The following is an 11,745-nucleotide window of genomic DNA, read 5'->3' as shown; positions in this document are numbered from 1 at the left end:
TGTGGCATTTATGCCGGTGCGTGTACATACAATTCAATTGTTTTTTTCCAAAAAAAAATTCAATTGTTAATGCAGGATCGATTCACGCTGGATCGATATCTGAGGATGTTCGATATCTAATATGATTGGTTTTTACTTTTGGCTCCTTGTTGGGCCTAAAAGTATAAAAGACACCTTTATGGAGAATGTATATTCTCCATGGTTCCGATATTCACTGTCAGTACTGAAACTGTATCTTCTTCTTCTTCTTTATCTCGTTCTGGCTCCCGGCTCCGTTTCTGAGCCGACACGACCACGACGACTGAAACTGTATAGTATACGTGACGTAAACTATAGATTTTCAGTACTGGCAGTAAATATCGGAACGGTGCAGCCAGTTCAGCTACAAAGAACAGACTCCAAGTTGTTATCATCGGATTAATAGAAGTCTGTGTTGTTATCCACTTTGTCAAAATGCGGGCTATTTATAAAACCTGGTGAATATACTTATTGTCAGTTCTTGTAACGTGTAAACGTAAAAACTGCAAGCTTTGAAACATAACGAGGATATAAAAGTGAATAGGAACGATTCAGGCACAGGGTAAATATTTTTAGTTTGCATATCTTTATTTAATTATTTATTCGACGAATATCTTTGTTTGATTCCTTTTAAGGATGCAAAGGTTTAAAAGATTGATGTTTCGATGTAATGGCGATCACTCATTAAAAGTATTATTTTTTAGGTTATATCAGGTCCAGAAGTTTGTCATATTTGCGTTAGATTTTGACGAAAAGTATGTTCGATGTCTCTGCGCACGAAGAACAAAACATTATGAAAATTAGTGAATGTTAAATACGATGCTCGTTCTGAGATTACAAAATCTGTCGCACTGACGTATATAGACGTGTAAACAGCATTCGAATAACACAGGCCCACGAAAAAAGTACCCTGTACCGGAGTTCTGACTAGGCTGCTCTTGCCCAGGTAGCCAGTGTGAGCACAAGTTGCTTTCACATTGCTAAGAAAAATGTTAGCATCTTGCTATGCATATCTATATCGTTTATTGTGCTGTTGTTTGCTAGCATTTGGTGTCGGAAATGAAACATTTGCATGATTCAAACATTATGCTAGCATTAAGTGCTTGGTCAGATGTAATAGATATAACATGTTTATATCTGTTAGAAAATTGAAAACAATATATGCTAATTCTTTGTTAACAGTATGTCTATTCGATGTGCTCTCTCTTTAGCTGTGCATTTAACTACGACAATATGTTAACGTTATGTCAGCTGTACTTAAATCACTCAAACATTGAATTCACATTCCCAGCAAAGAGCCAGCATCAGTTGCTGGCATTTTATTTCCATACATTGCTTGAGCATGCTGGCATCTGGGTGTATACTTTGAGTCGCAGGTTACGAATCTGACGTCAGAATTGCTCCACACGTCAGTTTTTGTAATCTCAAAAATAGAAAACAGTGCCGCCCGCATTCGAGGGTAATAAGACTGCGCTACCTGAGAGAAAAGTCACCGTAATCATATTTTGATGTATTTTCAGGCATTAAATCCAAATCCGACCTAATAATTGAACGTTCTGCTCATTCAATTTTTTTAAATGTAATTCTGGCACTTCGAAGACATTGAAAGAGGGTGACTTATATGAGCGAATTTCTACATACAAACTCAACAGCTGGAAGCTGTAAGTTTCGTAAATGTTTTTCTCAAGATTCGGACTTGGAGGATCCTTCCAACGTAAAAGGATTGATGAATGAACTGAAACCAAATACGGAATACGTAAGATTGCTACTGTTACACGAGGAAATTTCTGCAATCTTATACGAACTCAGCAGTTAGAAGTTGTAGGTTTCGAAAAAAATCAAGTACGGAATACGAAAGATTGCTACTGTTGCGTGCCTAATGTTAGCGGAATGGATGGTACAGTTTTTCACACCATTAGTGTGAAATTGGATTTGGATTTAAGGTCTAAAAATACATCGAAATGTAACATGATTTCGGTAACTTTTCCCTCAAGAAGCGCAGTCTTACTACCCTCAAATGTATTTTATAACATTTTTCCTTTATTTTTGATATTACAAAAAACCGTGACGTAGAGCAATTCTGACGTCAGATTCATAATCAGCGACTCAAAATACATAAGAATAGCCGAGTCAGATCTCCGGTACAGGGTACTTCTTTTGTGAGCCTGTGCAATTAATTCGAAGACTTTATTCTGCATAGTAATTTAGTAAGCAAATTATGACCGGAATGACAGCAGATTTGTTCAGATATTATAATAGCTCAAACATATCTGTGTAAGCAGATTGTCTGTAGAATCCAGTCTGTCATTTTGTAGATATTTGAATGATTAAAAAATGGTATATTTCACCCAGTTTTGACATTTAGTTTGTCATTATATTCTCCCAGGAGATTCTGTTTTATTTCTGTTGTGCTTTGAAAAATTTTGTAATAGATACTTTCAAAATTTGTTTCTGATAGATTTGACTATTCGAGAAGTAAAGCGAGCTAAATTGGATGGATCTTTTCATAAGAAATAGCAAACCCAATCTAAAGTTATGCGCTTAATTCATCAGTTTATTTTGATGTGGTGTAATTTAATATCGAAACATCATTTTTAATGATTATTTTACAAGTAACTTGCAGGTTAGTTATTTTTCACGATTTTTTTAGTAAAAAGGAATTGAATGAATATATTTTTTTAAATTAAAATCCAAACAATAAGTTAATAAGTATTTATCGCACACAGAACTAAAAAGCAACGTATGTCAGTTGATTTAAGCAACAAATTCAAGATATATAAATAGAAAAAAAACGCAGAATGGTGATATACGGCGTTTATATTGTATCCAAGTCTGGCGGCTTGATCTTCAACCATGACCATAATGTTCCAAAAATTGAAGTTGAAAAATCCTTTAATTTTCCACTGAATATTAAATTAAATTATGAAAATAAGAAAATAGTGGTGTCTTTTGGGCAAAGGGATGGAATACATGGTAAGGATGTGTTTTGATGAAAAATAATTATAATTATATAGAATATACGTGATAAAAAGTAATGTGTGGGTATATTTAGCCTTGCATTAATCGCTATATTTAAATGGCACAATAAAAGTTTATATTAATTTTATACATAGGGTTTCAAAGACATGAAATCCTTTATACGAAAATAATCTAAATAAGTAATATATAAATATTGAGCAACAATTATTAAATGAACAATACTATTTGAAAGAAACAAAATGTCGCGGTAGAACCAAAATGTAATGTAAATATAAATGTAAAAATTATAAAAGGTGCAACAACTGTAAACTTGAAGCTTAAAATTTTCTGAGGCTTGCGGAAATATTTTTCAAATTATTGTAAAAGTCCCGTAATCGTGTCAAATTTTGAACATTACTTTTCTTTCACGTTGTGTATTTCCGTAATATATCACTACGTACATTTTAATAAGACACGAAAAAATACACGAGTGCAAATAAGAGAACTTAGAAACAAATATCTTTCAGTGGGACATGTATTGACGTATGTGAATGGAAATGCAATCACAGGGCGTGAACTTGAAGATGGAAGGGATATCCTGGAGATGTTGGAGCAACCGGAAAATTTTCCTATAACATTAAAGTTTAGTCGGGCAAAAATGACGACAAACGAAAAGATATTTTTAGCTTCGATGTTCTATCCTCTTTTCGCGATAGCAAGCCAACTCAGCCCGGAACTACGAAGTTCCGGGATTGAAATTCTCGAAGCGGACACGTTTCGTTTATATTGCTTTCAAACATTAACGGGCATTAAATTTATGATAGTAGCGGAGCCTTCGCAGCCAGGCATGGAAATTTTGTTAAAGAGAGTGTACGATTTGTATGCGGATTATGCGCTAAAAAATCCATTTTACGCGCTGGAAATGCCAATTCGATGCGAATTATTCGAAACTAATTTACAGACATTGCTGGAAACGGTAGAGAAATCTGGAATAAGCAACGTTTAGTTTATATTTACATGTAAGTTATTAATAAATTTACACTAACGAAGTGTATGTAAGAAAATAACAATTTTTTAAAATTACCCTTTTTATTCTGCTATGTAAAGTGTAATTCTATCAATAATAATTAGAGCAAATTCAAGTTCGTTTATATATTATACAATTAAATGTTTATATTGTTTTGTTTGTACCTTTGAGAGATACCTCTGAAGAGTTTAATTGAGCAATTGTTGATTTACATCAGGGTTGGAAAGTAACTCCTTACTTGTAATAAAGTTACAGTTACTTTTTTTGTAACTAACTTAACTTCGTTACTTTCTCTCCTGATCTGTAACTTAACTCTGTTACATTTTTTCCATAACTAGTAACTAATTTAATAATAATAAGGAAATAGTTACATTAATGGCCAATAAATATAAGAGAAAAATATCAAAATTTGAGTAATCTAAACAAGCATTAAACGCTATATTTTTAGAGTATCTGTAAATCATATATTTATGACAATCTATGACATTTGAGTTTGTAATAACAATGAATATATTATTTTTATATTCATGATATACTTTACAAATATTTAGCTAATTTGTTAATATCTATCAATATTTATATTTTATTTATATCAACATAATTCTAATATTTTTATCCTTAAAAATGTCTCATAAACATGAGACCTTGAGAATTTTGTTCACGGCACTACATTCCATTGTCGTTTTAAATCAGGCTCTGTAATCTGCAAAATTAAAAGTAACGCTAATTATTTAGATTAACATATCCCCCTCCAAAAACCTTGGGCTTGACACATATTATAGAAGTAACCCTCCTGAGTGACATGCAAAGAAGAATTTAACTAAGGACTTAATACCTTCATTGTTAAATTGTCTATACAGGCATTACGTATACGTGCAGCAGTTGCAGGGGCATCAAGACGAAAATAGCCGTGAATATTCATATCTTTGCGTGCAGCCATTATTGCTTCCTTAATTGCAAAGAACGCAGATGATGCCAGAAACAATGGTGGCTCCCCAACAGCCTATATTATATTACATTATATTACAGCTTAACATAAATACTCGTAATATAGTTTTATAGTACAATTTACCGTTGTTACTTTATTTCTTTTCTTTTAAATTGAACTGTCCGTTAACGTACGTAAAACGAAAACGATTTGAAATTATACATTCAAAACGTCATACCTTAGAAGAATATACCGCTCTTGGATTGGAAACCCCTTTTAATAAGGATACATTAAATTCCTGTGGTATGTCCGTGAAACCAGGCAATTTGTAGGCGCCAGGTCCTCTGCTGAATAATGTCCCCGTCGGTGAGTAAATCATTTCCTCTAATGTGAATAAACCGTATCCTTGAACAAAGGCACCTTCAACTTGCCCTATGTCAATGGCCGGATTTAAACTCTCTCCCAAATCCATGACGATATCTGTTCGTAATACCTGCATCGATTGAGAAATATCAATATTTGTCTTATGTAATCTTCCCGATTATAAATTGGTCTGCTGTATTTTAAGGACCTGACCAGGTATCTCTAAGCCATGCCTTCTTATGGTCAACCTGATTAGGTTCTTCTTATGACCCTATCTAGACCCTAGCCAAAAGTTTAATCAAATAATCTGATCAAGCTCTGATGAGGACTCTGTGTACATGCCTTGTCGGATAGAGTATCCAATTATAAACGCAGAATTTCATAAGATTACATGAGCAGGCCCCGATAAGGACAACGTTAGCCTGAATAATAGCTAATGAAGCACTAGTACCACTCGCTGCGAGGTGGCAACCGCGCTTTAAGCTTTCTCGTAATTAAAGATCATCCCGCATTAGTATAATAGGCGAGCCGATATGACCCGATATCGAGTTGTCACGAAGTGTGACAGTAAAGTGAATATCCTGAATACACTGGATGACTGTAAAATTAAACAGACAAGTAGGGGTGCGTTTGGATATATCACCCGAGTCCCCCGGTGTATCATTTTATCCTTTAATAATTTTGCCTTAAGACGCCCGTCACGGATTGTAGGGAGGTCCCAGGTTCGAATCCTGGCTGGGATAATATTTTTCGCAATAAGAATTTTAATTGCCAGACACAGTCGACAAAAATCACCGATGTTATTAATTTATAATTACTGCTGGCGACTTTAAGAATATTCTTAACATTTTATCCTTGTTTAACATTCGGTGAACAACAAGGATGAGATTTTTAAACTAATTACGCTCTCTATAAGATTAGTCTCATCTTTTATGAGACTATTATATTTCACGTGATAAAAAAGCGTACCTCGTGGTCACCGGTAAGGCAATCAATCACCACCTCCGTACAAGCAACGCCATATGTAAAATAATTAAAGGGATGTCCCGTATTAGTCTCGAAGGAATATCCAATGTTGGGTGTTTGGTAGAAACCGGTGGCGGACAAACTTATTCTTTGAAAGTACGCTACTTTTATCCATTCATCCCAGGTACCTTTTGGATCATTGTCAATTATCGGTTGTAATCGTTTCATGATTTCGTTACAAGCATTCTGCAAATTAATTTCTGTATTATTTAATCTACTTCTGTTTGCATACACTGAAATACTAATTGTAAAATATTGTCACGCACCATAACTGCCATGCCATTCAAATCAGATCCACAACTCGCTGCAGTGGCAGATGTATTGGGAACTTTGTCAGTAGCCGTTTCAACGATATGTATCTTGGATGGATTTACCTTCAATATTCTGCTAGCAACCTGGCATGATAAAACAAACTTAAACTCGAATGTGAAACAAACTTAAACACGAATATCTCTCTTCAAGACTTAAGTGATCAATTTTTTACGTAATTTATTACGTAAAATAAGCGCAGGTAAATATTTCATACCTGAATCATTTTTGTGTGTAGACCTTGTCCCATCTCAACGCCACTATGGCTGATTAGCACCGAGCCATCAGTATAGATATGCACCAGCGCGCCCGCTTGATTCAAAAACAATGCAGTAAATGCTATACCGAACTTCGTAGGAACGACCGCGAGTCCTTTTTTCTTGAATCGGTTCTCTCTGTAAAATTCATTGTCGATTTGTTAGTAATTGTTAATGATCTGATTTCACAGCGTAGGCGACAATTACTTATTGTAACGTTGAACCTCAACTAGTCTTTCATAATAACGGGATGATGCTAGACATTCGCGCCAGCAGCGATCCAGAGTACAGTTAACAAGTTGCTGGTTGTAATGCGTTAAATCGCCTTCCTTATATAAATTCAATTCGGACAGCTGTTGTGGAAAAGAAACACGTTCAATTATTAAATTTACTTCCTTCTATTTGTAATGTACAAATAATGTGCAAATGCATATATAATTTATATAATAAATTTTGTAAAAATATATTTCTATGTATTTCATAGCGCGATAGTTATAATATGAAGAATTACCTTGACAACATCTGCATCCAAATAATCAGCGATTTGGCGAATGATAGTTTCAGCTACGAACATTCCTTGCGGTCCACCGAAGCCTCGGAAAGCCGTGTTCGACGGTAAATTTGTTTTACACGCGTACCCGTGTATCTCCGACACGGGGATTCTATACGAATTTTCAAAATGAAACATGGCGCGATCTAATACCTAAAAATATTACAAATATAACCATCGATTTTCTATGCGCGCGTGAACATAGCGTTATAAGATTTTTAATTAAAAATTTTTTTAAACTTAACTTTTTAACTGGTTTTGTTACTTACCGATGTTGACAAATCAAAAGAGTAACCTGCGTTATTATATATATACACTCTCGCCACTTTGATAAAGCCGTCATTATTAAATCCAACTTTGTATTTGAATAAAAATGGATGTCGCGTCCCGCTTATCATCATGTCTTCATCTCTATCCAACATGCAACGAACTGGTCTCTGTAATCTACATATTTAATCTTTTTAATAATCAACACACTGAAATTGTTTTACCATATAAATTGATACAGTTGCTGTGCAGATGATATAGTGATTCAAATTTAAATCACTGACTATATTTAACCCATGCAGCACAAGAACGTGCAGCAACATTGCAATGTCGCTGCAATGTTGCTGGACGTTCTTGTGCTGTGTGAGAAATCACTCTCCAAACTATGTAATTGTTTCTAATGTTTTTATTAGGGCACAGTTGTGTAACTGTGCATGTTATTTTCAGTTTTCAAAAAAGCTTCACTTATATCGCTTATAAATACAGTGGTAAAGAGAATTAAAAGATCTTTGAAGTAATGTAAATTGATTTCTATTGCCATTTAAAATTTCGATAACCACGTCTAAGAAGAAGACGAAGCAACAGGAAACAGTATATGCTTCGAAAAATTCATGTTTCTGTATTTCCCTCACGATCCAATTAATCACAAACTAAATAGAATAAAGTTTTGTTGGCCGACTCTGTGTATCACGCACATATATTATCAAGCAATATACATTTCTATAACACACCTGTGTGCCGCGAGTGCCACCGGTAACGCGAGTAATGCCGCACGGGATTCTTTCCCACCGAAACCACCCCCTATGCGCTTCACACGGACGTTAACTCTGTTTGAATGTATACCCAGGCAATGGGCAATTAGTTTCTGTATCTCGCTGGGATGTTGCGTGGAGCAGAACACCTCCAGTTCATTTTCCTCGCGTGGCACGACAATCGTAGCGTTTGTTTCCAAATAAAAGTGCTCCTGGCCGCTTATACGTATTTCCCCTTCTAAAACATGGTCCGCTTCCGCAAAAGCTTTCTCAACATCACCTTTGATGATATGCTTAGGGAAACCAGGGAAGAAGGATTTATGCGCGATAGCGTCCTAGAAGAAAGTGCATTTATGTATGCAGGGGTGTTTGAAAAAAAGAAAGCTACTTCCAATTTCTCTCGAAAACGGTTTTACAGAATAATTCGAAACTTTTACAGTCGACGTCTTATTAATAGAGGACAAAGTGTTCTCCAAGTTTTTCCTGATTTTGAAAAAATTATATAGTTTTATGTACCACGCAAAATCTGTATTTTTTTTCAAAATTGGGAAACCGCAGAGAACCGCACTTTATTCTTTTATTAATCAGACGTCGACTGAAAAAATTCCAAGTCACTCCGTTTCTGAGGAAAATTGGAAGTGGTTTTCATAACTTCTTTATCTGCAGAAGCGTGTGATACATTGTTTTACACTGTTTATAATTTGCGTCAGAATTTACGAAATAGGATTCTACTTATAAAGTAAAAATATATATTAAACAATGTGTACACATAAAAATATACGGTACAATATGATGAATAGAATTTTATCCTGAAAAATAACGCGGATTATATTAAAGCAAGCTTTATTGTATTTTAATAAACGAATAGTACGTGTTATTCTTTTGTATTTTATGACGAAAATACCTCGATAGATATGATAACAGGGTCTAAATCTTCATACTCTATTTCAACCATTTTTACTGCAGCTTGAGCGACAAGTTGGTCGACGGCAACAATTGCGCCAATTACTTGGCCTTGGCTAGTAACCTACAAAAACAGACAAAGAAAATTCTTAATTTCTACCAAGGAATTATTCAAAATTGAGGGGGAGAGAGAGAGAGATTAGTGTATTCACAAAAATTTCGTTTAAAAAGAACATATGTAAAGATTGTATTTCGTTAAAAACTAGTGGTAGAAAGAAGGTACGCGTAAAAGAAAATACATTATGGAGAAAATCTATCAAGGCAAGAAAAGAAGAAAGGATACAATTTAGCAGGCCATTTACTTGTAACTGTATAATTTACAAGCAGATTAAAAGTTCAAAATAATTCTGCTGTAAAATGACTATTTGTGTCACATGTTTCTCGTGCAGGAACGATATCCAATATATTTTTCAACTAATATGATTTCTCATTAATTTAATCTTTGCTTAAATAAAAATTGATGAATTCAGATACAGAACGTCCGAGTAAACATTAGCTAACAGTTGCGTAACATCAATATTATAATTTTCCAACAATATAAATGTAATGTAACACATGGTGTATGCACACGATACGATAGTTACATTGTTAAAAATTACAATGCCTATTGATGTCATGGTAAGAAATTATAATATTGATGTCATAGTAGAAAATTAGAATATTGATTATGTAACTATTGGTTGGCAGTTACTGAAATACTGATATGTCATCGTTAAAATTTTGCAAGAAGCTTAAAAGTAATAGACATTTCTTTTATTTTGCGCAGGTCTAAAATTTGGAAGAATGGATAGTTTCAACAAAGATAATTAATATTTATTTTCGTTTAAGAACATACCTTTTCTGATACAAATACTTCTTCGTCATGAATTACAGGGCCAACCCATCTATTATCTCCCGCTATGTCTTTCGAAGAGAAAAATGACACGACTCCTTCTGTAGACAGTGCCTTAGAGGGATCGACTTTTAAGATTTTTGCGTGCGCTCTTGTAGAGAGGACCAATGCTAGGTACAATTCATTTGCGAATTTAGGCATATCGTCGCAATATATCGCTTCTCCCGTTGCTTGCTTAAATGCACTAGTATGCACAATAGGACGTCCTATTAGATCATTCGACTCTTGATTTTTGGGCACCTGCCAGAAATTACGAAATATTATAATTTTTATTGCATTTTAGTAATCATTTTTAAGCATTTGGATTGCAAATATTACCACTTGGTAATATTGGGAGCTTTTTGGTGCTTTATAATGGAAGCAATCTGAAACGCTTTCTAGCTCCTTCGACATACACTCGATATCCGAAACGTTTTTCGTTAATTCCTTGAAGATATGCATAAATCCTTTAAAAAATAAACTAAAAAATATTTGAGTTATTACAGTATGCTTTGTTAATTTATCCCTTATTTATTAATGTGATCTAATATCGAACCTGAGAGTGAGAGATCGACGATACTTGATCATTCCTCCAGGTGCGTTATCCGCTAATGGTAGCTCCTCAAGTAAGGAATCGTAAAACTCCTCCAAGATTGATTTACTCCATTTTCTGAAAGTACAGCGTCCGATAAAAACCAATTTTCTTCAAACTCATGAAAAGTCTAGGGGGACATACGCTTCCTTCAGTTTTTGTGCTGAAAATTTTCTGACAAAACTCTACTTCCAAAATATTCCATTTTATCAAGTCTAATTTTAACTTTTGTTTTGAATTTTCAGGCATATTCTATCATTCCATGTTTTATTTTATGCAAGTTTGGAATTAATTTCGCTTCTCTCTGACTTTACTTTTTCATTGATTAATTAATTTAACTAATTACAAGTCATTTATGCACTTATTTTCTTGGTTAAAATCACATTAATATTCATTCTCTCTTTTTCCATCATAGACTAATATTTTATCAAACATATGTTATCAATTATTTATTCAAAACAATAAATTTTTACTGAATAAAAATCTAATATTAAATCTATATTGAAGAAATCAATACGAGTTTTTAAAGTGCAAAAGTTTATAATAAGAAGTTATTGAGTTGCTGAATTCAAGTTTGACTATTTATTCTTTTCTTTAAATCAAATTTTGTTATTGGCCTTAATTTAATCAATAAAATAACTTGACAATAAATAATTTAGCACTATTACCTTCCAATTATTTTCTGACAAGTTTGTCTCGCCAAAATGGTAGTAGGTGCCATCCCACCGAATGCAATATGCACTTCCTGAATTACATTCGTTTTAGGAACGAAATGTACATTTAAGGCCATGTTGACAATGGCGATATCATCATCTCGCCTCTTTGCTTGTTTGTACGCAATAAAATATTGATTCTGCAAAAATA

The 11,745-nt window shown here is 34.0% G+C and overlaps 2 protein-coding genes across 9 annotated transcripts in view; one reads left to right on the top strand and one right to left on the bottom strand.

Annotated features, from left to right (window-relative positions):
• The first annotated feature begins 209 nt into the window (after nt 1–209).
• On the top strand, nt 210–4,136 carry LOC105560958 (trafficking protein particle complex subunit 4). Of its 7 annotated transcripts, none has more exons than XM_012010514.1 (5): nt 210–580; nt 723–732; nt 2,477–2,641; nt 2,745–2,991; nt 3,504–4,136. In XM_012010514.1, exons 4-5 carry the CDS (start codon nt 2,817–2,819, stop codon nt 3,980–3,982), a joined length of 654 nt encoding a protein of 217 aa, XP_011865904.1. In that variant the 5' UTR covers nt 210–580; nt 723–732; nt 2,477–2,641; nt 2,745–2,816; the 3' UTR covers nt 3,983–4,136. The 7 variants fall into 7 exon arrangements, with proteins under 7 accessions (XP_011865904.1, XP_011865901.1, XP_011865900.1 ...); XM_012010511.1 differs by having other exon boundaries at nt 723–773; XM_012010510.1 differs by having other exon boundaries at nt 723–886.
• Nucleotides 4,137–4,417: 281 nt separating this feature from the next.
• LOC105560955 (xanthine dehydrogenase) overlaps nt 4,418–11,745 on the bottom strand; it is a 15,014-nt gene continuing 7,686 nt past the window's right edge. For both annotated transcript variants that reach the window (XM_012010499.1, XM_012010500.1), the window contains exons 11-25: nt 11,550–11,734; nt 10,846–10,959; nt 10,629–10,770; nt 10,254–10,550; nt 9,360–9,482; nt 8,435–8,790; nt 7,706–7,880; nt 7,398–7,589; nt 7,094–7,239; nt 6,847–7,024; nt 6,587–6,715; nt 6,264–6,506; nt 5,170–5,424; nt 4,839–5,006; nt 4,418–4,706 (exon numbers count right to left, since the gene is read on the bottom strand). In XM_012010499.1, the coding sequence (XP_011865889.1) occupies nt 4,662–4,706; nt 4,839–5,006; nt 5,170–5,424; nt 6,264–6,506; nt 6,587–6,715; nt 6,847–7,024; nt 7,094–7,239; nt 7,398–7,589; nt 7,706–7,880; nt 8,435–8,790; nt 9,360–9,482; nt 10,254–10,550; nt 10,629–10,770; nt 10,846–10,959; nt 11,550–11,734 (2,748 nt within the window). In that variant the 3' untranslated portion in view covers nt 4,418–4,661. The remainder of the gene's footprint in view (nt 4,707–4,838; nt 5,007–5,169; nt 5,425–6,263; nt 6,507–6,586; nt 6,716–6,846; nt 7,025–7,093; nt 7,240–7,397; nt 7,590–7,705; nt 7,881–8,434; nt 8,791–9,359; nt 9,483–10,253; nt 10,551–10,628; nt 10,771–10,845; nt 10,960–11,549; nt 11,735–11,745) is intronic.

This window comes from Vollenhovia emeryi, unplaced genomic scaffold (assembly GCF_000949405.1).
Source record: "Vollenhovia emeryi isolate VEMERY1.0 unplaced genomic scaffold, V.emery_V1.0 DF939216.1, whole genome shotgun sequence".
Lineage (NCBI taxonomy): Eukaryota > Metazoa > Arthropoda > Insecta > Hymenoptera > Formicidae > Vollenhovia > Vollenhovia emeryi.
The sequence above is the reverse complement of the archived record's forward strand: the minus strand, read 5'-3'. Positions and strand labels throughout refer to the sequence as shown.

Coding starts and splice junctions, on each gene's coding strand:
- LOC105560958 (XM_012010515.1), top strand. CDS start 2,817: ATGGTGATATACGGCGTTTATATTGTATCCAAGTCTGGCGGCTTGATC. Junction 2,992..3,503: donor GCAAAGGGATGGAATACATG/GTAAGGATGTGT, acceptor AATATCTTTCAG/TGGGACATGTATTGACGTAT.